The sequence below is a fragment of the Manacus candei genome, unplaced genomic scaffold (assembly GCF_025592945.1).
Source record: "Manacus candei isolate 608988 ecotype Guabito, Panama unplaced genomic scaffold, ASM2559294v1 h1tg000088l, whole genome shotgun sequence".
Taxonomy (NCBI): Eukaryota; Metazoa; Chordata; class Aves; order Passeriformes; family Pipridae; genus Manacus; species Manacus candei.
This window is the reverse complement of record NW_026138136.1, coordinates 3,898,869-3,922,916: the sequence shown is the minus strand read 5'-3', so window position 1 is coordinate 3,922,916 and position 24,048 is coordinate 3,898,869. Positions and strand designations below refer to the sequence as shown.

Below are 24,048 nucleotides of genomic sequence, written 5' to 3'. Positions count from 1 at the left end.
CACTGAATTATTTTTGTCCCTGTGCACCTTTCTCACTAAACTGGGTGTTGGGTAATACTTCTGCAGAACAGTTAGTTAGCATTTTCTGTGTCTGAAAACAATCCTTCAAAGAATGGAATCCACTGTTGGTTTGGTTATTGAACTCTACTCTGGCCAAAAATTCAAGGATATTTTTGTACTCACAATATTTTTGTATCTGAAATTGGTTTTGTTCCATAATTCAAGTAACTATATAAGTGTTACAAGGAAACATTAAAAACCTAAAAGACCTATCTCACGTTAGGGGAATTTAGAATTAACCAAACTTCTAGAAGAGTGATGAAACCTATTGAAGAAGCATTGTTTGGAATGCAGAAAAGAAGAAAGGATAGGATCCCAGGCAGAGGATGACCTGCACGGTGGAAGTGCTCAGTGGTGCACTCCACAGTCCTGCCTCCCTCCTTCCAGCTGTGGGACTGACTGCAGTACAACTCCTTCCTGGCCCAGCCTTTGCCATTTTCTTTTGGAGAAAATCAGGATATGCTGAGACAAAATAATCACATATGCCTGAATGTTTAATATCATATTCTTCAATAAAAGTGCACAAATGGGAATCAAATTGCCTGGAGAGACTCTAACCCTGTAGGTTAGGTACAGCTACTGCTTGGAAGCAGAAGGAAGCTTCAATGGAAGTGGAAATATGCAAAGAGTGAGAGAGAACCAGCAAGCGAGCAAAATGCTAGCTTAGAGATTTGTTTTCTTCCTAGGATTTACATTTCCAGCTGATAATCACAGAATCAGTGTTTGCTGTGTTTCTTATACATGCAGTTGGTATGATTGTGTATGCACCAGTGATGCTTGCACACACAGAATGGATAAGTGCAGCTGCTTGTTCAGGAAGCATTGCAATGGCTGTGCAGATTAGTTTGCTGATATATTTTTAACTTTGAAGGAAAATACATGAAGAAAGTGTCTGATTTGTGCTCTTCAGTTGCTATAGCTCTGCCTGTGACAGTCTCCACTGCTGAAATTAGCCGTTTGACTCATGTGCAGCTAAGATTTGTGCTACTGGTTCACACTGTTCTTTTTCATTATCGAAACACAGAACAAGCTCATTAATGATTCTGAAACTTGACTTGATGCAGATTTTCCCTCCTACTCCCAAACTGTGTGATGGTGAATGCATTCATTTTTAGTTTGGTTTTTGGTTTTTTGTGGGTTTTTTTGTTTTGTTTTGTTTTTGGTTTTTGTTTGTTTGTTTGTTTGTGGTTTTTTGGTTTTTTTTGTTGTTGTTGTTGTTTTTTTCTTTTTTAAAAAGGATATTTAGAACCAATTAAAAACCCCCGGAAGTCCTCTTCCTCAAAGACTGTTTAGATGTTATCTTTCCTTAGAAGTTGTCATGTGCCACAAAAAAAAGCTAAAGACCATGGAACTACTGGTTCGAGTTCTCCCCGAATCATGTTTGCTGTTACGAAGATACTAGATTTTAGGAAAAGAATTAAGAGTGGAAGAGTTGTTTCAGTAAGCCTGAATGAGGTGAAGTAATAAATTTTTTAAGGGTGACACAATTGTCTAGTTGCCCTCTGACATTCTGAATAAACTATTTCCATTTTCTGTGCTCTGATAGCACAATATTAATGAAAGGTTGTAATAAAATTACTCATTTTGCTAATTTCAGAAGTCTGAACCTTCAATTAGCATCATGAAACTTGCAGTTATGAACCAAACAGTTGGTCACTTGTGGCAATGGATATCCTGAAGCTGCTTTGAAGAAGAGAATATGATTGTTAATTCAAAAATCAGAGAAATTTCGAAAACCTCAGTATTCTACCATTAGGTTTCACCCCTACAGAAAGCAATGTCAGAGAGTGGGGACTCCGGCCCGAAAGAGTTGCTTAGCTGGGGTCACAGCTGAAGATAGTGGGATTTGCATTAAATTTGCATTTAAGATGTGAGCTTCTCTCTGTATTCTCTTATGTATTCTGTTCTGAAGAATACAGTCATAAAACTAGGTACTAAACCACTTTGTTTAAACACTGTTTTGTTAGAGTTTGAGGCAAAACTAGTGAAGGAAAAGGTACAGGCTCAGATTTCTGTTCATCTCTGACAGTTATAAATTGCAACACTATTTGACCTGCTGAATGTACTTCCACAACTTGTAGATTGGGGCAAAAAAATGATCCTCAGGCTGTCATATTTACGTAAAAACGTAGATTGCTAGCTTACAGCTGTCATGTTGACTTTGCGATATAGTTAGGCCTTTGCAAGGATGTGTTGAAAAACATCAGCATTTGTTATGTGCACCATAAAAGAGCTAACAAATGGCAATGACTTTTCAAGCCAGCTTCTCAGAAACAAATTACTGTCTTAGAAGAGGCAGGGTGTGCTCTGGTAATCAACCAACAAGGGTGAGATTTCTAAGTGTCCTTCTGTGCCCATAACATTAATTTTTAATTCTTTTTGTTCAGAGTTTATCTGTGTACCTGAGCAAAATGCACTTTTGATATTAAAAAAGATGTAATGTTAGTTAGACAGATGGCACCCAATCATTTCAGGCTTTTAAGCTAAGAAAATAACATGCTTGCAATACATATAGCTAAGTTAATTATTATTAAAATAATTTGTTTTGAATTTCTAATCCCTCTGAAATTTAATAGCTGAAGTATCTTGTGATGAACGTCTAGCAGATTGCATTTAGTAATTAATAAATTGATATACAGTATGTGCTTTTTACCAGGCTGCCATCTGTTCCTTTCGTCACTGGGGACAACACTTATCCAGTAATTGTCACACAGTCAGGGTGGAATAAACACACAGAGTTTAGAACCTCGAATATTTTTTATTCTGATTTGTAACAGTGCTACTGATTTGTTTGAATGTATTTTAATATGACTGCAGAAACTCAATGCTGATTAACACCCTGGATAGGAGATAACATCATGCCTTTTACCTGTTTGTATAATGGTGTGAGACTTAGAAAAATTTAAGTGCAGATTCCATCACATGACTTGTCACCGAGTATCACTTTAGCTTCAAATAGCCCTATTTATTTCTGTCAAGATTCTTCTTGACATAGATAAAATTAACACTGAAATGAAACTTGCAAGAATTACTGTGCTTTCGACAAAGGTTCATAAAAGCAGAGGCAAAGGGCCTAAATGTTTAGGCATTCTGTTGGTGGAAACTTATTCTAAGGAGGTTTTTCAAGGAAAGCTAGAGCTTGCTTTGAAGGATGCCAAAGCCAAGGGCACATAAAGACAGATTCCTCTTGCCTCTTGTGCAGGATGACAGGTAGCAAATGAGAGCAGGTTCATCTCATCCAACCTGCATAGGACCTACAGAAAGGCGTTCAGTGTGTTCATGAAATTGTGGGACACCTCCATTGGCTGCTGATTACTTTCTTGTCCTTTCTCTTTTCCACCATCATCTACTCATGCATAATTTCCCTGGTACTTACTTTGAAGTTGTTGCGTCGTCCTTTGGAGAAAAAGGAGTTAGCTGCATTTGAAGCAGGGCACTGGAGTGAATGGTTATTAGAGTTCTCCAACTGGAGGTTTCAGCAGTATGAAAGCTGATCCAGTCTCGCAGTATGCCAGCTTTCCCCACCATTATCCATGATATCATATGCGCAGAAGCAAGCCAGAAGTTATAGCTGTCAGGTGTGTAAAATACCTAACACATGACAAGGGTAGTGCTGGTATGGAGTCCTACAGCACACATCCTGGCATCCTTTGCTTATAAGTGTGTATGCTGTCATTGTCATAACCACCGGGAAAGCATATCACCTTGGCTGAGTTGTGATTAGGGAATCAAACTTCAAACTCCCCTCCTTCAGGCACCTTAGTCATAAATAGACCCGGCATCCTTGTGTTAAACCTGTAATGCCCCTTCTTGCACAATCAAATTCCAAAGGCTGGTGCCTTTACTGGAGCACACTTACAGCTGCAGTGTGTGGTCTACATTGCATGGGGAAACAATCTCTCTGCTGTACCAAGCCAGGCTTTGCTACTAAGCCAGCTGTGTGGTTGGATAAGAGAGCAGGACCTTCCACATTGCCAAATATTGCTTCTATGTATGATCCAGCAGCGTGGTCAAGAAAATTCAAGACATTGCTTGCTAGAAACTTGTGAACGAAGAGCAGTTGTCGCACTTGCTTTAAATATATACTTTAAGACAGAAGAACAGGTTTGCAGCTTTGTTTCAAATTATGGGAACAATCTGCGTTTTAACTAAGTATGTCATTAAAGTTGCCCTAAAAATTAATGGAAGGTTGGATAAGTCACTGAACTGTTGAGTGAATTGCAGTCCTTAATGTGTGATTCTGTGGACTGTGGTATTTTGAGAGGAATTTCCAGCACTGGCTGTACTGAAGGAATCACAGTCTAATCACGAGATGGGGATTCTTCTGTACTTTGGGTTGCAGAAGAGGATTTTCTGCGGCCCTTCCCATTTTTCAAAAATATTTTTGAGATTAGTTTCTCCCATGAGATACTGCAAAAACCACTATACTCCCAAATCAGATAGGAATTGATTTTCAGAGAGGCTTTTCCAGGCAAAGGAATCTTTATTCTATCTGCACATGACTACTGAGGAATTTCTGCTCTCCACAAGCTCCTCCGACTTCACTGTGAACAGTGATAAATACAGATATACAGCACAGCTCCCTTTCCAAGCCATGCCTTAGGGCAGAGCAAACATCACCTTGACACAGACGGATGCTTTTGCTTCAAGTCTGATTGAAAGCCCTCAGCAGAAACCGAGCCATATTACCATTGTAGGAACACACAAATGAGTTGCTGAGGGAAGCAATTTACTGCTATCCAATTCCTCTAGAGCTGCTGTCCATTTACAGGCTCCTACCCTGCAGCTCATAAGGTACAGCTGGCTATCTTCTGCAGAGGAATAATGACTTGAGAAGTGTTAGGGAGAACAGCAGCTCAGAGAGACAACTGGGAGTCACTGATCCTATCCTTGTGCCTCATTTCTTTTGAAGGACAGAGCATTAATGAGGCACTGCCCTGAAACATGTAAGGAAGCTGAAAAGAGAGGAAAAATGAGCTTTCACTCAACTTGAAATTGGGATGTCAAAGAACAGTATTAAGATACCAGCAAAACCAAGGAGAAGAAATTCTGTAATCATCTATTCATCAATATTAGAAGCTTGCATAATAAACAAGAGGAGGTTCAATTGCTCATTTGGGAGCATATTTTGACCTAATTGTTGTTACTGAAATCTGCTGGGAAGATCTGATTCATTGGAATATTAAAATTAATGACTACAACCTATGTAATAACAATCAAATGTGGGGGAGAAAGGATAAGGGAGGGGCAATCTGTCAAGGGATACATTGCCTATTTGAACACATTTACACCAGAGAAACATGCTCTCAAATATTAATAGGCTAACTTATTTTAACCCTTCCAAAAGGAAGAGTTCTTTTCCAGTCAGGGCAACGTGGGTGCAGTCAGGTCACGGGCTCTTCTGGCTCTTCGGTGAGCGTTTTGGCATGTGAATCACTCTCTCTTTTGTACACTTTTGTTATTGCTGTTTGTTTTCTTATCTCATTGCTGTTTCCAGTAAATTGTTCTTACCTCAACCCACAAGCTTTACCTTTTGTGCCTCTAATTCTCTTCTCCATCCCACCACAGGGGGGAAGGGGAAGGGAAAGTGAGGGAGCAAGAGAGTGGCGCATGGTTTTGAGAGTCTTGGTGGGGGCACTGAGCTGGGGAGTACCATTCCTAAATTGCAACAGAACTCCAGCTTATACTGTATGCAGTGTCTAATGCTACTACTGCTGAAACATAATGCAGCTAGTAATGAAAAATACTTCTGAAAATTGTAGGTGACTATCACCTAAGTTGGAAATGTGGCATCATTGCGCATTTATCTGTATTACACCTAATCCTGACGGGTGTAAATTATTGGTACCTGAGATGCAGGTGTTCTTGACTTGCACATATTTATTATGCGAAAACAAATTACTATAGAGATAAATAATTCTGTGCATGAATTATATATGAGGTCCAGCAAGTTCTGATCAAGGAAAAAAAAAAAAAGACCCCACTTTTTTAAAATAAACCTAATTTTAAAAGGTAGAGAAAGCAATTTTAGGGGGGGGGAAGGAGAGAGGGAGAATTTTACACCAAATAGTATATAGAAACAGTGAATAAGTAGTTGTGAGCTCCTGTTTCTGAAAATAAAAATAATATTGGAGCATTCAGAGGGAGAAGAACTAAAGCTCAAGAGGAAGGATGCATGTGTGTGTATGTGCTACTTCTTTTGCTCCATTACAAAATTGAAATGCTAATAGTGCAGTGGAAGTGCTCAGTAAAACATTCTGGTTTCAGTTGTAGTCAAGTCAGATAGAATATATAGTATATATAGGATATGATGAAATATCTTCCATGCTATCAGTACTGCAGAAGCACCAACTGTTGAAGAAATAGTTTGTAACAAGGAAATCTGTCTGGTTTGCGCCTGAAAGCTTTAAAAATCAGTGGTAAAGAATTCTCTGGGCTGTTAATGACTCTTTTGTCTCCCTTTGTTCAGTATAATAATGATAAATAATATAAAAATATTTTCAGAAAAGATAAATGTGATGATTGGAGGGCATCAGCCTCTCATTCTGGCAGCTATCAGAAGCACAGCAGTGAAATAGAAAGTGGAAAAATCAGCTGAGTACCAAATTAAGCGAGAGGAAATTGTTTAATGGCAGTTGCCATGAGTTCATGGAAAACCTTTATGGAGAAAATTACCTTTTCTAAAGTTTATTTTTACAAGAAAGTTGTTTGTACAACAGAACATTTTATGTAAGTGTACCACCTCAAAACTGTAACCTTTCTCAGCCAGGTGCAATCGCTTATCTCCCACAAATCTAAGTAACTAGAGAGCACAACATCCATGCAGAGCACATCTAACATGCAAAAATACTGCAAATCCATAGATAGTTAAATGTTAAGGAATCATTAGAAAATGAGTGTGTTTCTAGAGACTGTTCTTGGCCTTGTGATCCCTTCCACTGGTGACCTGGGAGAAAACGAGTCAGTACTGATTTGGTGTGGATGACAGGGAACAGGTCACTGAGATAACAGGATGCGTAAGCAGGAACGATTTTAATGTCTGAGGACAGAGTTATCTCTAGCTAGTCCAGGATCTAGGTGATTTTTCCTTGATGTTGGCCTCTGTACTACAGACTGTTGACCCTGAAAAGGACTCATTTGGGAATAAGGTGGATAATAAAGTAAATGTGAACAGTGATGGTCAGTGCAGAAAAATGGTCAAAAAGTGATATGATTGTTGGGTGTTTAAACTGAAGAATGTCACAGATGGTATTTGGCTTTGATGACAGCTCTTCTGGAGCAATATGTCCAACTCTGGTACCTGTAACTCCAGAAGGTGTCAACATACTGGCAAAGGGCACCAAGGGTAATAAGAACAGCAAAAGGGGAAATACCACAAATGAAAACCATGAGCAGTGCCATTTGTTTAATTTATTCAAACCATAGAAGATCATTTATTGGTATTGAAAAATGAAATCTGACACTAAAGGACACTTTAAAATGCCAAATGCAGACATAGGAATTCGGTATCTAGAAAGAAGGAGAAATAAAATGAGATATACATTTGTAAAGATAAAGGCAAATGACCCCTACGGCAACTTCGTAAGAGTGGTGATAGAATTTCTACAGTGGCAATTTTGTAATAAAGTTTGATATGTATTAATCTCTGGAAAATGCACAGCATGCTTTAGACAGAAGTCAGTTTGAGAGTCTCACCTGCACTGTTTTTCATGGAAACCCAGTCCCAGAGGTAGGAGGGAGAGATTCCTTTCAGCTAAAATCTGGGAAAATTAGGATGGACTGTTGTGGATTTCTTTTTCCTGTTTACATTTAAAGAATGTAAATGCAGCTGTTTCATTGGTGGTGTTTGATTTACTGTTGCTACAGCACATAAAGCTGCTATGAGAAAAGGAATCACTTTGATCTCTGTCCATCCGACAGCCTTGTGTAGTGAGCCGTGCACCACCACGGTACTGTGATACTTTAAGTGGTTCTCAACTCCCTCTGAAGATTTCTGTGGTTCTTTTCCTTTGTTTCGGATATCCAGCTCTCCATCATTTTGTTAAAAATCAAAAATAGGAGTGGCTAATGGTAGTGAAACAGTAAGAGTATAATTTATTTCTCTTTTACTTGGTGAAGAGTTTTGATGTCCGTGTCAACAGTAAGATTGGTGTAAATGTTTTTAAGATCAGAATATTCAAGATATTCATTTTACTTTTTAGGATACATAGCCTTTCTACTAGTTTCTTGTTAAGATGACTTTTTTTTCTTTTATTCCTGCAGAACTAAACAGAGTAATCTGTAAAATACACCACAGCATATATGATACATGAGCATTGTCTAATCTCATAGCTGGGAATCAAAAAGGGGAAAAATTCAAGCAGTAACCTTGCATAAGGATATCTATAATTAAAGACTGCCAGAGAAAATACTGTTTAAATCCCCAGTACCTAATATTCAAGGACATAAAAAAGGACAGGATTTATACATTATCGGTGCCAATTAAGAGTAAATGTGACTGGGACATACGTCAATGCCAGTTATGTGTCTGGTGGAGCGGGAATAAATAAAAATGACTGAAATAAGAATAAAGGGAGAGCCAATCAATGAAGCACTAGTGTTTTCAGGGATGCTTTTCTATCACTGGTACAGTTCTACCAACCTCCAATTGACTGATTTTGAAAAGGGGAGCACTATTAAGGTTAATAGATTCAATATACAATAGCTTCATTTTGACAGTATTCTTGAAGGCAGATGGATTTAGGTAAGCAAAATCAGACCTTAATTTGAAAATCATGCTTTCTGTTAATAACACTGAATTTTTTTTCAGAGTATGAAGGATCTGGGACAGAAGTTCAGAGAAAACACTCAAAATGTGGAGTTTGCAAATATAGGGCTGAGTGTGATGAAGATGCAGAAAATGTTGGGTATGTAATGTTTTCTTTAACAATATCACTGAATAAAAGGGGAAAAATGTTAAAAGAAAAGAAAAAGTACATGATCTTGACTTGTTTGTACTTGACTTGTACTTGAATATGTTTCCTCTTACTAATTGAAGATTTAATGCTGTCCAGTAATAATGTGTTTGACATGTGTCTGTAAATAACAAACTGTCTGCAGTTGCAAGGTAAACAGAGAAAACAACAAAGAGTTGTACTGGACGATCTTTATATAATAATTTTCAAACAAAGGACCTTGGTTTGTTTTATTCTGCCAACAAAACAACCCAAAACCCAAACAGGAATGCAAAATAATACTGATAATTCATACCTGAGATTTTTTCTTTTTGTTCTGCTTGTTCAGAAAGTGTTACAGAAAGTTATTTCCATCAGTGCAAAGCTTGGACCTAAACACGAAGTTGAACTGGGGACCTAAGCCAAAGTCACTGTGACATTTGACCTCTTAGATGCACCCAAGGGAAACTCATTGAGAAATATTAATTACTTGTCAAAGTTCAGACCAAATTTTCAAGAAAAAAAGAAGCTTTTAAAGACAATCCATAATGCAGAAGCAGATGCACCCAATCTCCCCACTCAAGGTACTTGGTGGTTAGAGTGTACCCTGGCTGTCAGAAAGGGCAGAGACATCATGGAGGAAAGGACTTCTTTAGACAGCCCCATGAGGCATTAAAGGTTTTATGAGAGGTAAAAGAAGTACCATCTGACAGGGTTTTGCATTCCCATAGCCATTGTCCTGGTAGTGGACACCAGTGTGGAAGAGGCTTAACTAAGGCCTGGGCTGATGGCAGGCACTGGGGTTGCAGCTGCAGACGCGGTGCGTGAGGATGTTAGAGAGATGTGCAAATGGTACATTTTGTGTACACAGAGGGAACAGCATCTCAGAATAATGTGCTTGAACATCACTAATCGGAGGAAGCACCACTCTCCCTTCTCTTGTCTTCCAGCCAGAATCCATTTAATGTTGAAATATGTCTTAATTGCACAAGACTTTATTTGGGATATCCGCATGAAGACATCTCAGGCAGTAAAGCAGCTTAGCACTAATATTCAAGACGTGTATTCAAGATTAAATCATAACATACAAGGGAAACCAAAATGGTAATAGTACGCATGAATACCAGCACGATACTTCACATTTCATAAAATGCCATAGTACAGAAGCAGGCTTGTTCTTTCCAGGAGAGAAAAATGAGCTGTAGTTGTTGTTATAATACTAATAATTTTCTGCAATATTGCCTTGTTCTGTTTCATTTATGACTAGCAAGATAGGTATAGATTTGTTTGTTGTATGCACTGAGATGTGCTTTTGGCTTTGGAAAATAAATCCTGAAACATTCAACTTCAGTAAAAGCTTTCCTAGTCTTTCTGTGCTTGTGGACCTGGCATTCCTGCAGCTATATAGTATCTATAAGAGAGTTAAAATAAAGTTGAGTGGAAGATTTGTTCTCTACATCCTGCTCATATAAAATGAAACCATGCTCCTGCTCCTTGACAGCAAGAGGAGAGTGGTCTTTTTGTCTCTAAGATTTCTTTAATGAGTCCTCATTAAAAAAATATGTGGAAATAAAAACTTTTATGTAGAAAATACTCAAAAGTTAACAAATATTCCCATAAAGGTTATTCACAATTTATTGGATCATTTTTCCTTTTTTTTTTTTTTTTCAGTTTTCAAACCTGTGTAATTTAATTTTTTCTCCAGTATCTTTGACCATTGAAACAGGCTTTGATGATACTCACTGTTTAGATATAGATTAAATCACAGAAGCAAGATGAAATTGAAATCTTCTGTTTAGGAAACTTCAGTAGAGTACCCCTTACAAATGCTTTTTACATCTAATTTTTACTCCCTTTCCTGCTGTGTTTCAATGTGGGTTTTAACATCCTAAAATTATATGCAGCACAAGTGTTTTTCATTAGACTTGTATATCATCAGACTTGTCTGAATTATCATTTAATTCAATTTTACACCATATTAGAAACACTATCACCCCTAATTCTAGCTAATCACAAAACACCCTAATTTCATAAAAATGTTTTGTTTTTATTTTCTGTTTTAAGACATAAGAATGGCCACTGAAAATTTTTGAATAGTATTGTAATGTCTATTGAACCACGAACTAGAAGTACATTTATTTCTGTTCAAGTAGATTTCTTAGGCCTGCATAACCCTTGCTTGCACCTTGTGATGCTAAAACACTTAATAGAGTGTTTAAATGATTACAGAAGGCATTTAAAGAGAATTTTGTTTCATCATAGTACCTGGATGAGTTAGCTGAACTGTTTCCTAATGTTTAATAGATAATCTCAAGCCATATTCATGATACATACAGTAAATATACCGTCATGCATTTTTTCATTTTCTTTTCCAAGCTGTGCAATCTGAGACCTCATCTCCTTCTGTTCTGAGTGTTCTTGAGAAGCAATATAGTATTTGTATCCTGATTTTGAATAAGGAAATTAAATTAAAAATAAAGTATTTAGTGCATTGGTGAAAGAAGAGATATAGATGCCAACAAGTGTTGAGTGGTTTGAGGTAAATGAGCTGGCAATAATGAGGAATCCCAGGACCTGCCACGAGGCCAGCCACAACAGACTGGAGCACAGAATAGGCAGAATTTCCCCCAATAATGGGAGGATCCTGCTAAAGACGATTTTATTCCATAGAGACTGTGGTTTGTCTTTTGGGCCAGGATAGCTGTGAGAGTTCTATGCAAAAAATGGTGGCACCTGCTACTTTCAGTGAAAACTGTAGGATGATCCTTACAACACAGAAACAGGAGCAAGGCCACTTGGCATTTCCTGATTTTTGGAGTTGAACTTGCTGATGTCTAAATAGGTGCCCAGTGCTATCATGATGGGAAATGGGCACATGTCAAAGCATGGGAAATTCTGGTTTGGTGTAATGGAAAATGAATACTCAAACATGGTGTCTGGCATTTCCACTGACAGAGATGGTCTGAACTTGATCAGACACAGCCTTGGGACCAACTTCAAGCAGGGACTGAGACTAGATGACCTCTACACATCCCTCCAAGCCTAAATTTATCTGTGAATCTGTGTGATTACCAAATCTTGGTACTTTTTAAAAGCACATTTATAAGATCAGTTACACAGAGCTGAGATCCACTCCATATTGCAAGTCAGTGATGTCAAATTTTTGTATTTTCCCCTTTGAAAAAGTTACAGATTTTTTGTTTTCATGCTTGGGGTTAAAACATTATGGCTATCTCTTGATCAAAGATGCTACTTAAGCTTTTATTAGGCTAGATCACACATAGTCTGAAGAGCTCAGGCTTTGCACAGAGTTTTGTATCTTCATTTTGTTTGATTTCACAGAAACATTATCTATCTAAATCAGAAATGGTAAAAATGCATAGTAAACTAATTGCAAAAATATAAACAACTTTATAATTTCCACTACCTCTACAAAAAATTTCAGTGCTGATTCTAAGTGGAGTGATTGAGACATAGAAATAGTGTCTGAGGAGAGGGTCGTCATAAGCAGCATACTTAAAGAAATTGTATTCAACTGTTTGCAAATCAGTATTTTATTTCTTTATCTAAACGCAAAAAGGAATCAGGTTGAGGAAACATCACAGAAATGTATTTCTCCATATTTTTCTTCTTTTTCCAGACAACTAGTAAGTATTTTAAAAAGTTGTTAGTTTGTAGTTAATCTTTTCAAGGTCATAGACAATCACTTATGGATGCACTAGTCCTAAGTTGCATAAACACATAATATTCAATATTGTCCGAACAGTAGTTTTCTGTAAGTCTAAGGCAACAGGGTACAAACAATAGGATTCCCATAGCTTGGCTGTGATTTTTTCCCATTTAGCAACAGAACTGAAACAGGTGGTATATGTCATGGGAAAAGCTGCTGCTTTCAGTCAGTAATATTAAAACACTTTAAATAATACAGCATAAATGCAAAACAAATTAAGACAGATGTGGTTGCAAAATAGTTTTCATCAGTGTAGCACTTAGATCAACTCTTTCTTCAATGAAAGCAGTATAGTATTTGTAATGCAACTGTGGGTTTTAAGAACTCTAAGTGAATTTTCGTAAAACTCAGGTAAATAATGTTCAGTGTAATTTTTATAAAGCTTCTAAACAATATGATACCTCAGTTAACTGCATATGACTGAAACAGAAATTATTATTTAGAGTCTTTTGAGAGCTGAATAACTCTGTTTTTAAAATTTTTTACCGTAGCCACCTGCAGCACTGGCAAGAAACTGGTAATATAAACATACTGGTGGAATTGGTTTTTTTTACTATTGTGATTAGAAAGGTGGGCTCTTAAGTACATATATTTTTCCATAAGACTTCAATTTTCAAATGATCCTGATCTTCATATGTTTTTAAAGTCATTTTACTATTGTCTGGTCATTTTTTCCACAAATTTTTGTATTATATTATACTACTTTAATATGGACATTTTAAATATACTGATTCCATTGAAGAATGGGAGTTTAATCTCATATTTTTCTTTGAAAGTATCTTTCTAACATAAAAAGTAGTGTTGCTTATGAGGCGTTATATCCTCTGCTCTTGCACTGTTTTTGTGGGGTGTCTCTTTCCTCTTGCATGCCAAAACATTGCTAGAAACCCTGATAAAACAACATGCCAACATGTTGCAAGTCTTAAAAGGAATGTTGCTTTAAAAGGTATTTTAAAATGTGTTGTAACTTCAGGAAAATAATATCCAAAATGAAATAATGAACTGTAGAGTAACTTAGATTGGAGTGATGTCTAAGGAGTCATTTGGTGTGGGCTCGTGCCCTGCACTGCATCCAGAGATAGTTCATTCATTTGAGCTCAAGGGCTTCTCCAGGAGAGGTCTGACCATCTCCATGAAGGAAGATTTGACATCTGGGCATATCTGCTCAAGAGCTGAGCTTCTCTCACTTTAGGGAGTAATTTCCTTGTGTTCAATCAGAATTTCTCTCTCTGGAACTTGCAACTGTTTTCTTTCACTCCTCTACCATGCGCCTCTGAGAAGAGCCGCCTCCTGTCTTCTTGATAACCCCTCTTACGTTGTTGGTGACAGCAGTCACCTCCTTGGCCTCCTCTTCTCCAGGCTGAAAAAGTCTAGTGCCTCAGCCATTCCTCACACAGCCCGTGCTCCAGCCCTCTATCCATTGCAGTGTCTCACCCACCAGAGCCTCTCCAGTTTCTCTGAGTATTTACTGTTACTGGGGAGTCCCGAAACCAGACAGAGTGCTTCACATGGGAGCTCACGAGTGTGGAATGAAGACCAAGAGTCATTTCCGTTGCTCTGTTGGTGACCCTTCTGTGGTGCAGTCTCCCAACCTGCTGCTCCCCTGAACCCTCAGGTCCTTTTCTGCAGAGCTGCTCCCCCGCCAGTCCACCCACGGTCTGTACTGTGGTTTTCCTGTCATCTTCAGACTTCTAGAGGTTCCTTTACCTTGTCAAGGCCCTACTTGAGTGGTCATCTTGGTCATCTTTTTTTTTTCTTTGGTAAGGAAATCATTAACTTAAAAATAGCCTCACTGTAAAAATTCAAATTTGTCATGTTTTCAGTATTTTTCTTAACAGATGAGATATGGAAATGAGATTCTGAACACATTCAGTCTCTTTTTAATAAGTGTACTATGCTGTCAAAGATCTGTTTTGACTTGTAATGTAGATTTTCGAGAAAGATTGACAACTGATCCCCAAAAAGACCTTTTGAGATTAACATTTTACAAGATTTACTTCAGAAAGGAAATGTGTCTCATCAACATGTAGATTCAACCTGCCTATAATTTATGTAGGGTTTATGCAATGACCAAACCAGAAATTCAGAAGTAGAAGTATTAACAATTAGAAATACCAGTGTGGACATTTCAAAGTCCTTGTCTCTGCCTTGTCTATATAATTTGTCCTCCAGGGAAAGATTTGGGCTGTTTGAAGTCCGGCATGCAAGTTTATACTTTTCTCTTTTGACCACTTTCTCACTCATTTACCAACTTTTTTTTTTTTTTGTTTAATTAACCCTTTTAGGCTATGATATTGTATGTAGGTATTCATAAGGCAGGGTATTCTAATCCTATTTAAATGCAATTCACAGCTTTCTGGTCCAGCAGAAAAAAAAATCCTAAGTATTTGTGTGTAAAACAAACTATTCAGACAATAGAGAAAATCAACCTAAACAAGGGATTTAAGATTGTGTTGTGGAATTACTGAATTATGAAAAAATGGGCTACAGGATATTCTCATATGAGAGAAATAGCATAATGTTCTTTTCATTATACCGACTATTAAGAAATTGAATAGATCCTAGATGGATAATAATCCAGGCCTGTTTTTTTAATGTATATTTTTAGTGATCTTCGCAGCAGTGTGTGCCAAGTCTTTGAAGGTTCCTGTTGTTTGAAGGTGGGGGGAGGGTTAGGTCACTCTTGAGAGAGTTCACCATGTATGCTGCGAGAAGCTCACTGCAGGTAAGGACTGAATTTCTACAGTGGTCAGAAAGAACCATGCCACGAAATTAAAAATGGGAATGTAGGGGTGTCTGGAAAGTAGCTGAAGCTTATGGTATTCAAAGCGTGTTCTGCATTGATGGGCAGAAGTAAAAACTGACAGTGTTCAAGCAGGGCACAGAGAAGCTTGTAGAATTGAATTCTACTTCTTTTGTGCTATAACGGGATTTTAGGAAGCACACCAAAAACCTAATGAAGATTCAACTCTAGTCAAATAGGTAGAAAAATCACTTTGAAATCCAGATTTTCTTAGTTCAGGTTTCATCTGAGAGCAATTGCACACAAGGGAAGAAACATCAAATGAAAGGTAATCCTTCATTTGGCATGGTTATATTCCTAACTGCAATTGCAACACTCCTGATATTTCAATTCATCTAAATTTATTCCATCAAGCATACCCTTATCCATCTGTGTGCATTTCACACGCTTTCTTTTACTCTGGTGTTTCCATTTTACATTTGTAAGCAGATGTGCCAATAAATCAGTAAGTACCTGAGAAAGCTCACTGTTGCTGTCAGCTACTGGGAAGGGATAGCAAGCAGGACTCCCTGTGAGATCAGGCCAGAAAAATACATTTGTGAGCAAACCCTAGATGGGCACAAATGCAGTAGCCTGACCTGTTGGTTGGAACTGGCAGTCTTCCCCAGTAGCCAAACCTGCCCCACAAATCTGTTATACTTTCCTTTCCTTTTTTTCCCCTCTCTTTGAACCTACCATGGTTTTTAAGCACATAGAACTTCCAACAGACCACGTACACCTTGAAGCCTGAAAACAAAAGGGAGCCTTGAAATGTGTTCTGTTCTCTGGGGATCTAATTAATTTACTGATAGCAGCAAGTGCTCTTACAGCCTGAGCTTGTCATTTTACTAAGCACGTTTTCTTTGTTACACCTAGAAGCCTCTAAAAAATGAGTTGTACATCTTCATTTCTTATTTATTAAAACCATCTAAAAATTTGTGTGGTTTAATTATATCACTTTGTACTTTCCTGACATTCAAATGCTTTTCTGTTTAACTAATGGTGTTAATGAGTGATACGCATGCAACTTAAAAAAGCACATTTTCACAGCAAGCTGCTGCCTTTTTTCTTAGGGCGTCAGCTCTCTCATGGCAGGTGCCAAAGTTAAGGGTTTTTTTCTGTATACCCTAGTACATCAAGAAAGCATTTGAATACATCCTGTTGACATTCCTGGGCTAAGTGAGATAAAAGGTCTGTTGAGGACACTAAGTAGCAACCCCTTTCAGCAAGACATCAACTTTAAGAATTAACTCCCTGTTTTAATTCTTTTAGTTAAAACCAATAGGAAGGTTATAGTGAAAAACACCTCTCATAGTTCTCTCATTCCTTTTATTCCAGTGTGGCTTTTATGGCAAAAAATTTGAAGGACTCATCAAGCACATTCAAGATGTGCTTAGTACACAATTCTGTTAAGTGACTTTTCATTAAGTGACTCTTTTCTTCTGAAGATTGTGTTTAAAAGCCACACATCATGCTGAAGGCACCAGTTGGTAGTTTTGCTTTATTTTCATGAGGGATTAAGCAGGATCATGTTTGTCAAACATGCAAAAGCCAACAGCAGAGTGGCAGTGGGGCTCAAGCTGTGGAGTCCTCACTCAGCTCCAAACAAAGGTGGCAAAACACCCAGCATCAGTAGTAGGGCTAAGATTTTGCCATACTCTTGACTTGTATTGAGATGTGATGATTGCTTTACCCAGAGAGGCAACACCTCTGGGAAGCCTGAGGGAAGGCTGGCACTTTGAAAGAGCAACTGGGAGAACAGAGAAGCTTTTTATTGTAGGGTTTTGAGTGTTTTGGTTGTTTTTTTAATGCAGACTTTGCTTATCCTCAATTTTAGCAGCTGAAGATCAGCTTCACATAACAATTTATGCTTGCACCACTACTGGACTTCAGGCAGTTGTTCCTGGAAGGTACTCCAAATAGCAGTAATAAATAATTGATATCTAGGAGAAAGGTAGTATATGGTACTACTAGGATGGAAGATACTACGATCTGCCTGGCAGAAAAGGACCTGAGGATGTTGACTGACAGCTGGCTGAACATGAGCCAGCAGAGTGCCCAGGTGACCAAGAAGGCCAGTGGCATCCTGGCTTGTATCAGAAGTAGCATGGCCAACAGTCCCTCTGTACTCAGCACTGACAATGCCACACCTCAAATCCTGTGCTCAGTTTTGTGCCCCTCACTGTAAGAAGGTCATTGTGGTGCTGTGTGTCCTGAGAAGGAAAACAGGGCTGGTGAAGGGTCTGGAGCACAAGCCTGATGAGGATCAGCTGAGGGAGCTGAGGTTGTTTAGCCTGGAGAAAGGGAAGCTCAGGGGAGGCGTTATTGCTCTCTACAACTACCTGAAAGGAGGTTGTACTCAGATGGAGGGTCAGCCTCTTCTCCCAGGTAACAAGTGACAGGACCAGAGGAAATGGCCTCAAGTTGTACCAGGGGAGGTTTAGATTAGATAATAGGTAACTATTTTTTCACTGAAAGGGTTGTAAAGCATTGGAACAAATTTTCTAAGGAAGTAGTGGAGTCACCATCCCTGGAAGTGTTCAAAAAAATATGTGGATGTGGCAACTGAGGACATGGCTTAATGGTGAACGTGGTGGTGGTGCTGGGTTGATGGCTGAACTGGATGATCTTTTCTAACATTAATGATTCTATGTTTAAAGGTACTGTGGCATTTTTGTTTGCAAGATTTCAAAAGAATTACTTTTCTTTTTGTGAAAATATGCATGATTCCAGGTTTTCTTTCCTAAGATCCTTCCTCATTCCCTTGTGGCGTCACTCCTAAGGAATAAACATACCTGTCAGAGCACTGTTTGCCTGAGAGACAGGTTTGAAGCTTCTGCACTGCCTACCCAGGAGACTTCCCACGTGCAACCCCAGGAATCAGGCTGGCTGCTCACCTAAGCTGCGATTATTCCATATGCACCTTCCTGGTCTGCTTCCAGCACGGAAGTAACAGACCTGGGTTTGAACCTTATGCTTTCCACACTACAAGTTTAAATACAAGATCTTGTTCTGCAGTTGTTTATGACTGACATCATCATGTGCAGTTTTCTCATTGGATTGTGTCAGCCATCCAAACTCAGGCCAGCCTTTAGCATTTTTGAAAATATACTGAGGTGTCAAAATAGCAGTATTTCAGAGGTTCTAGGTAGATAATTTCTCACAGAAGAAATTAAGTTTCAATATCAGAGTAGTTTTATGTTATTATAACTACTGTTGTGTGATGGGTACTATTCTATTTTTATTTTTTTTACTATTTTTAGCCATATCTCTAACTGTATAGCATAATATTTTTAAGCTGGATATATGAATTTAGAAATACAATCAAAACCTTTACCTCCCTTTGCCTCTGAAACCCAGTTTTCAAGTTAATGCCCATTGCAGGCTGGTGGCCAGAGGAGTTCAGCCTCACAGCTGGGCTGCCATTCATCAGTCCTTCAGCCCAAGTCATACTGGAAAGTGTCCGTAGCTGCACAGCCAAGCTCAGCGAGCTGCATGTGGCACTGCTGTCATGGACCGAAGTACGTGGACATATGCTGGTGGGAGCTAAGGCAGAAGTGAGAATTGGTGCTTAAAACGTGGGATATTAGGAATTTTACAGTTAAGGTCTACTCTCTCTCTTCCTGAGTGCCTTTCTTGTGCTCGTCCCACATATCTCTGCTCCCTCTTCACTTTCTCAGGTTTTTCCTGCCCTCCTTTCATGAGCAGCTCTCTGCATTTTCCTCTGCTCTCTTCATGCTCTCTCCTCACCATAAGAGAGACCTTTCAGGGAATGGATTACAATGTGAGACAGCAATTCTGTGTTCAGATTCAGTCTTAACTGTGAAGAAAAACAAGGCCCACAGTCCATGGTGCCTCACACAGGTTCTCCTGCCTGCAAAAGCCTCTGATAAGACAGACCCTTTAAGACCCCACTTTTAGCTCATTAACACTGTCTGCCATGTCTTCTCACATACTTTGTGTGCTGTTTTTATGGTCTGTGAGATGGTTCAACGCTGTGGGCTCTGCTTGGTAGCCTTGAGCTTCGATGTCTACTTGGCTTTAGCTCTCAAACTGGCTAATGGGGGAGTTGGCTCCCCTCAGACTGCTGGATTTTCTGTCGTCTCAGGATCAAGCTATTGTCTGCCCTCTGTAGCTCTCTGACTTCAGATGTAACATATTTTCAGTATTTCATAGCAGGTTTGTTTGTGGATCTTCCAGTACTTTCCTGAGTGCTATTTTACTTTGGTCTGTGGTGGTCCTGTCCTCTCACAGGAACTCATGCTCCGGTTTCAATGTGTTTGATGTGCAGCATCAGAGCAGCAACTTGCTCTCCCACGGTTTTACCTTCCTTCACAAACACTGAGCAGTTAAAAACAACATTCTTTTCATGTTTTCTGTCAAGAGCAGCACTCCCCATATGTCACTGCTCCCATCTCAAGTTTGACACTTCCTGCAGTCCTGACTGTATGTTTGATCTTGTGGAAACTGTCTACGAGCAAGGACAACTTCATTGCACCCTGCACAGACCTCTGAGAAGTGCAGGTTTCTAACATGTGCTACTGGCTCCCTGTCTGCCGTCCTACAGCATCTGTGCAGGTCCTTCTCCCTTCAGAGTATTGCGCCCGGGACATGTCCTCACCTTAACTCGTTCCCTTTCAGCCCTCTCAAAGGCTTCAGGGTTTTATGTTGGAATAATAGTTTCAGTTTTTTTAAAGTACATCAGTCCATGGAGTTCAACTCTTCATTAGCCCACAGTGTACCTGAACCACCTGCTTTTGCATGTAAGGCAGTTCTGTCGAGTAACCAGTAACTAAATGACCTGGGGAAGGCTGGGTGTACCATTTGGCATTATGGTGGCAGGTGAAGAAGTAGCTAATGGCACCAGGCAGATAATTTGAAATTTTTGTACATTAAAGAGATGGTTAGAGTTAAGACTGAGAGTGTTTATCAGAAAACCAGAGTCAGAAATTCGCAGCTACTCCTAAAACAAACACTTGGCAGTTGTAAGAAAGTAAGCATTTAACATTAGATTTTAAATCTAAACACAGCAAAGCATGGAAACTTAAGCAGTTTCCAAACAGTTTCAACGCTAGCCTGTAATGTCACCGTGAGGAAGAAAAAAATATTTTCAAAACGCACCTTATTTGTCAGCAGGAATGATAAAACCCAACCATAAAAAGGATGCTACAGACCTTGGATGGTGACTACAGACAGATTTAGATCTGTTTGGTCATGGAAATACAGATGGAACTAGTCTGGAGGTACATATGCAAATGTGCTCAGATGTGACAAGAATGGTGCTCACAGGCAGTGATGCTGCCAGAGTGCTGAGGCTGAGTGAGGGTATCTGTAAGCACATAGCCAGTGTCATACAAATTAGGACTAGCTCTCTGCTAGTTTGTGTCAATAAACATGCACAACTGCTAAGCCATGAGTCTATTATTTGTATTTTAGTAAATCCTAATAACCCCCCTATTAGTCTTAAAATCATGTGGGAGAATGTAAACATACATTGTAAACAAAATAGTATTTCCATCCTGGTTCTAAGGTTTACAACCATTACCACTTCTAATAAGAAAAATTATCACATGTTCATCATATTGATATTTAAAAGCTTCATTAATACTTGGAGCTATGTTCCTAAGATGTGTAGAGACTCATTATTGAGGCAGTTTTTCACTCTCAATAGGTGCACGTAAAACCCTGTTTGCACTAGAGATGTTCTTTTGTATAACAACAATCTGAAGTTCACAGGCATGAAATATTACTGGCAAAATTAGCATATTTAAATTAAACAACAAAAGGTGCTCTTGGGAAAAGAGGAAGAGGGAAAAGTATCCTGGCCATCTTCAGTGTTTCTGCAGCATGGAATTGGGTTCTGCTGCAAGAGTCATTACTGGCTTGAGGCATACATACATCTGTCTAATAGTTTAATTTTATCTGTGACAGTGGGAAAAAAACAACAAAAAAAACTAACAAGTTGATAGCTTGCACATTTTTCCCCTTCCTGTGACTTACAAGAGTAAATCAAGGTGAAGCTTGTGGCAGCTCCTGACAGGCAGACCAGGTACCCTCTGTGTAGAACTTTCTGGCAAGGAGAGGACCTTGTGCCCACTGCCACCTTCTCAGGTGATGCAGAGTGGCTCTTCTCACACTCACAACATCAGGAGGAGCTGGACTGAGAGCTGGACGTGGTGCCCACCTTGTCCTCCCCCTTATTTTGCAGCTACACTCCTTATTTTTTGCAGCCCAGAGGTGGAAAGGAGATTGCAGAGCAATATGAAACATCTACAGAAACTTTCATTTAAAAATAGAAGTTCAGTTAGAAAGTAGAATATTGACTAAAATAAACAAGGGTGTGGTGCTTGTAAAATTTCAGGACTTCTTGTTGGGGCTACAAAGCTATCTACCATCTAAGTAATAGCCCTGTCAGTCTTTGGCTGTCCTACATTTGTGTAGTTAGGAACCAGCTACAGGCTAGGTCTTTAATTTTTCCAATTTTCATTTTACAATCCCTAGCTGCAAATTATGTGGAAAATGCTTTGTTCAAAAGAACCAAAGTGTCAATGGATGCAATGTGGAATAATTCAGATTGTATAATCCTGTTTTAAATACATCATAATAGACCCATTGTTAACTTTCAAAGGTATGAATGAATGTCTTGCTGAAATGACACAATTAATCAAGCATATTGAGTCTCTACAGCCTCTGAAATAGAACTCCTTTTACTGCCTGACAGAAATGGGAGTCCTTTTTGTTTTCCCTCTCAAGAATCCTGACACCCCCCAAAAAACCAGAATATTCTTCTGGTTTTGTTCACACAAGAGAACCATGTATTAATGTAGCAAATCTTCCTAGCAATGTGTTATCAATTTTTGGCTGTATTCCATGAGATTGATATGATAGTAAAACTACAAGAAACATTATTACATTATTAAAAAGCACACTCTTCATAATTTGGTACATTCTGCTTGGAAGCCTGAGACATCAATGACTTCTTCAGCATCCTCATGCAGCACACTCTTCTCTCCTGGCATTGATGTATGAGCTACTGTTTACTCAGGACTCGACTTAATTTTTGTTTGCTGGATGTCAATTTTATTTTGTCATATGTTTCAATTAACAGGTGTGTATGTAATATAGACTGCAGTGGATACAGTTTTAATCCTGTATGTGCTTCTGATGGAAGTTCCTATAACAATCCATGCTTTGTTAGAGAAGCGTCATGTCTGAGGCAAGAGCAGATTGACATCAGGCATCTCGGACACTGCTCAGGTAGGCTTAATTTTGTTTTTCTGGAAAGGTAAATTCTGACATAGGTGGGCTTGGTAGAGCTTTCCCTTTTACATTTTTGATCAGAAGTCACTGATCCACTTATCCATGAACTGCCCACCTGTAGTTTTGAGTTTCCCACACTACATACATGTGTGCTGTGTTTACATGACCTTTGGCTGTTGTTACCTGGGAAGACAGGAAAAGCTCTTAGGAAAATCTAAGCCGTTATCCAACAGTTCTTACACAAGGGCATGGTAAGAAGTAGGAAAGCAAAAGGAATATGGGTGTGTGGGAAATGTTCCCTCTTGCTGCTGTGGGTTGTACAATGTGCTTCCAAGGTGAATCGAGTTGGGTCCCAATTGCACAAATACTGATCAATTAATCTTAAGGGTCTTTTCCCACCTAAGTGATTCTGTGATTTCCTTTTCCAGTGCTGGAATGGTCCACTGAAACCCTCTGTCTACTGCCTTGTAGCTAATCATGTACGTGACTCTTCGGTTTTGGGGGCTTGCATTTAGGACTTTCTCTTGGGAATAACAGCTTTCCACTATCTCTTGGCCAGTTACATCTAGATCTGTAACTTGGACCATTCCAACACCAAAACAGACAGTCACCAAAATAACCTAGGTCCATACTGCAGAAAAGTTTTTAGTTCAAAACCTACAGCTTGTGTTGGTCTGGACACCAGGGTTACTGACCAAGCTGGTTATATGGGAGGAACAATGTGGGAATGTGTCCAGTTTTACTGCAATTTAAAATAATTCTTTGAATATTATTCTGGCTTCTCAATGACGTACATGTAGTGGTCTGGAAAACAGCCTTTCCTAATAGCTAACCATGCATGTGTTTATCACCTAGAAACAGATGACACAAATGCAGTTGGAAAGAAAGATGATGGCATGCAGTATCGACCAGAAGTGAAAGGTACTGTGCAAACTTTGTGCTATTTGGTTATGGCTTCACAAGATGAGAGAACAGAGCATGCTAGTCCCTTCTTGTCTGCTTTACAGCTTTGATTTCTGTAACTGAGACAGACCTGTGAACAGCTTCTTTCTTACAGCATGTTGCAAGGTTGGCAAAAAGATGTGCATGATTTGTAAGTTTTACCTGCTACATTCCTTTAAGATGACCAACTGCTTACCACCCTGTACAGTGGCCACAGGATTAGACTCCCTCCAAGTGCTGTGAGAATGACTTTACTGGAAGACACCAAGCTGTGACATTCCTGATGAAATAACATAACACAAGCCTCCCTCCCATGATCCCATCTCTTCAGTTAACTTCCA

General features: G+C 39.0%; 1 protein-coding gene across 1 annotated transcript in view; it reads left to right on the top strand.

Moving 5' to 3' along the window:
- TMEFF1 (transmembrane protein with EGF like and two follistatin like domains 1) overlaps nucleotides 1-24,048 on the top strand; it is a 120,727-nt gene that overhangs the window by 84,600 nt on the left and 12,079 nt on the right. The window contains 3 exon segments of the mRNA XM_051812850.1: nucleotides 8,870-8,966; nucleotides 22,614-22,762; nucleotides 23,621-23,686. Coding sequence (XP_051668810.1) covers nucleotides 8,870-8,966; nucleotides 22,614-22,762; nucleotides 23,621-23,686 — 312 coding nt within the window.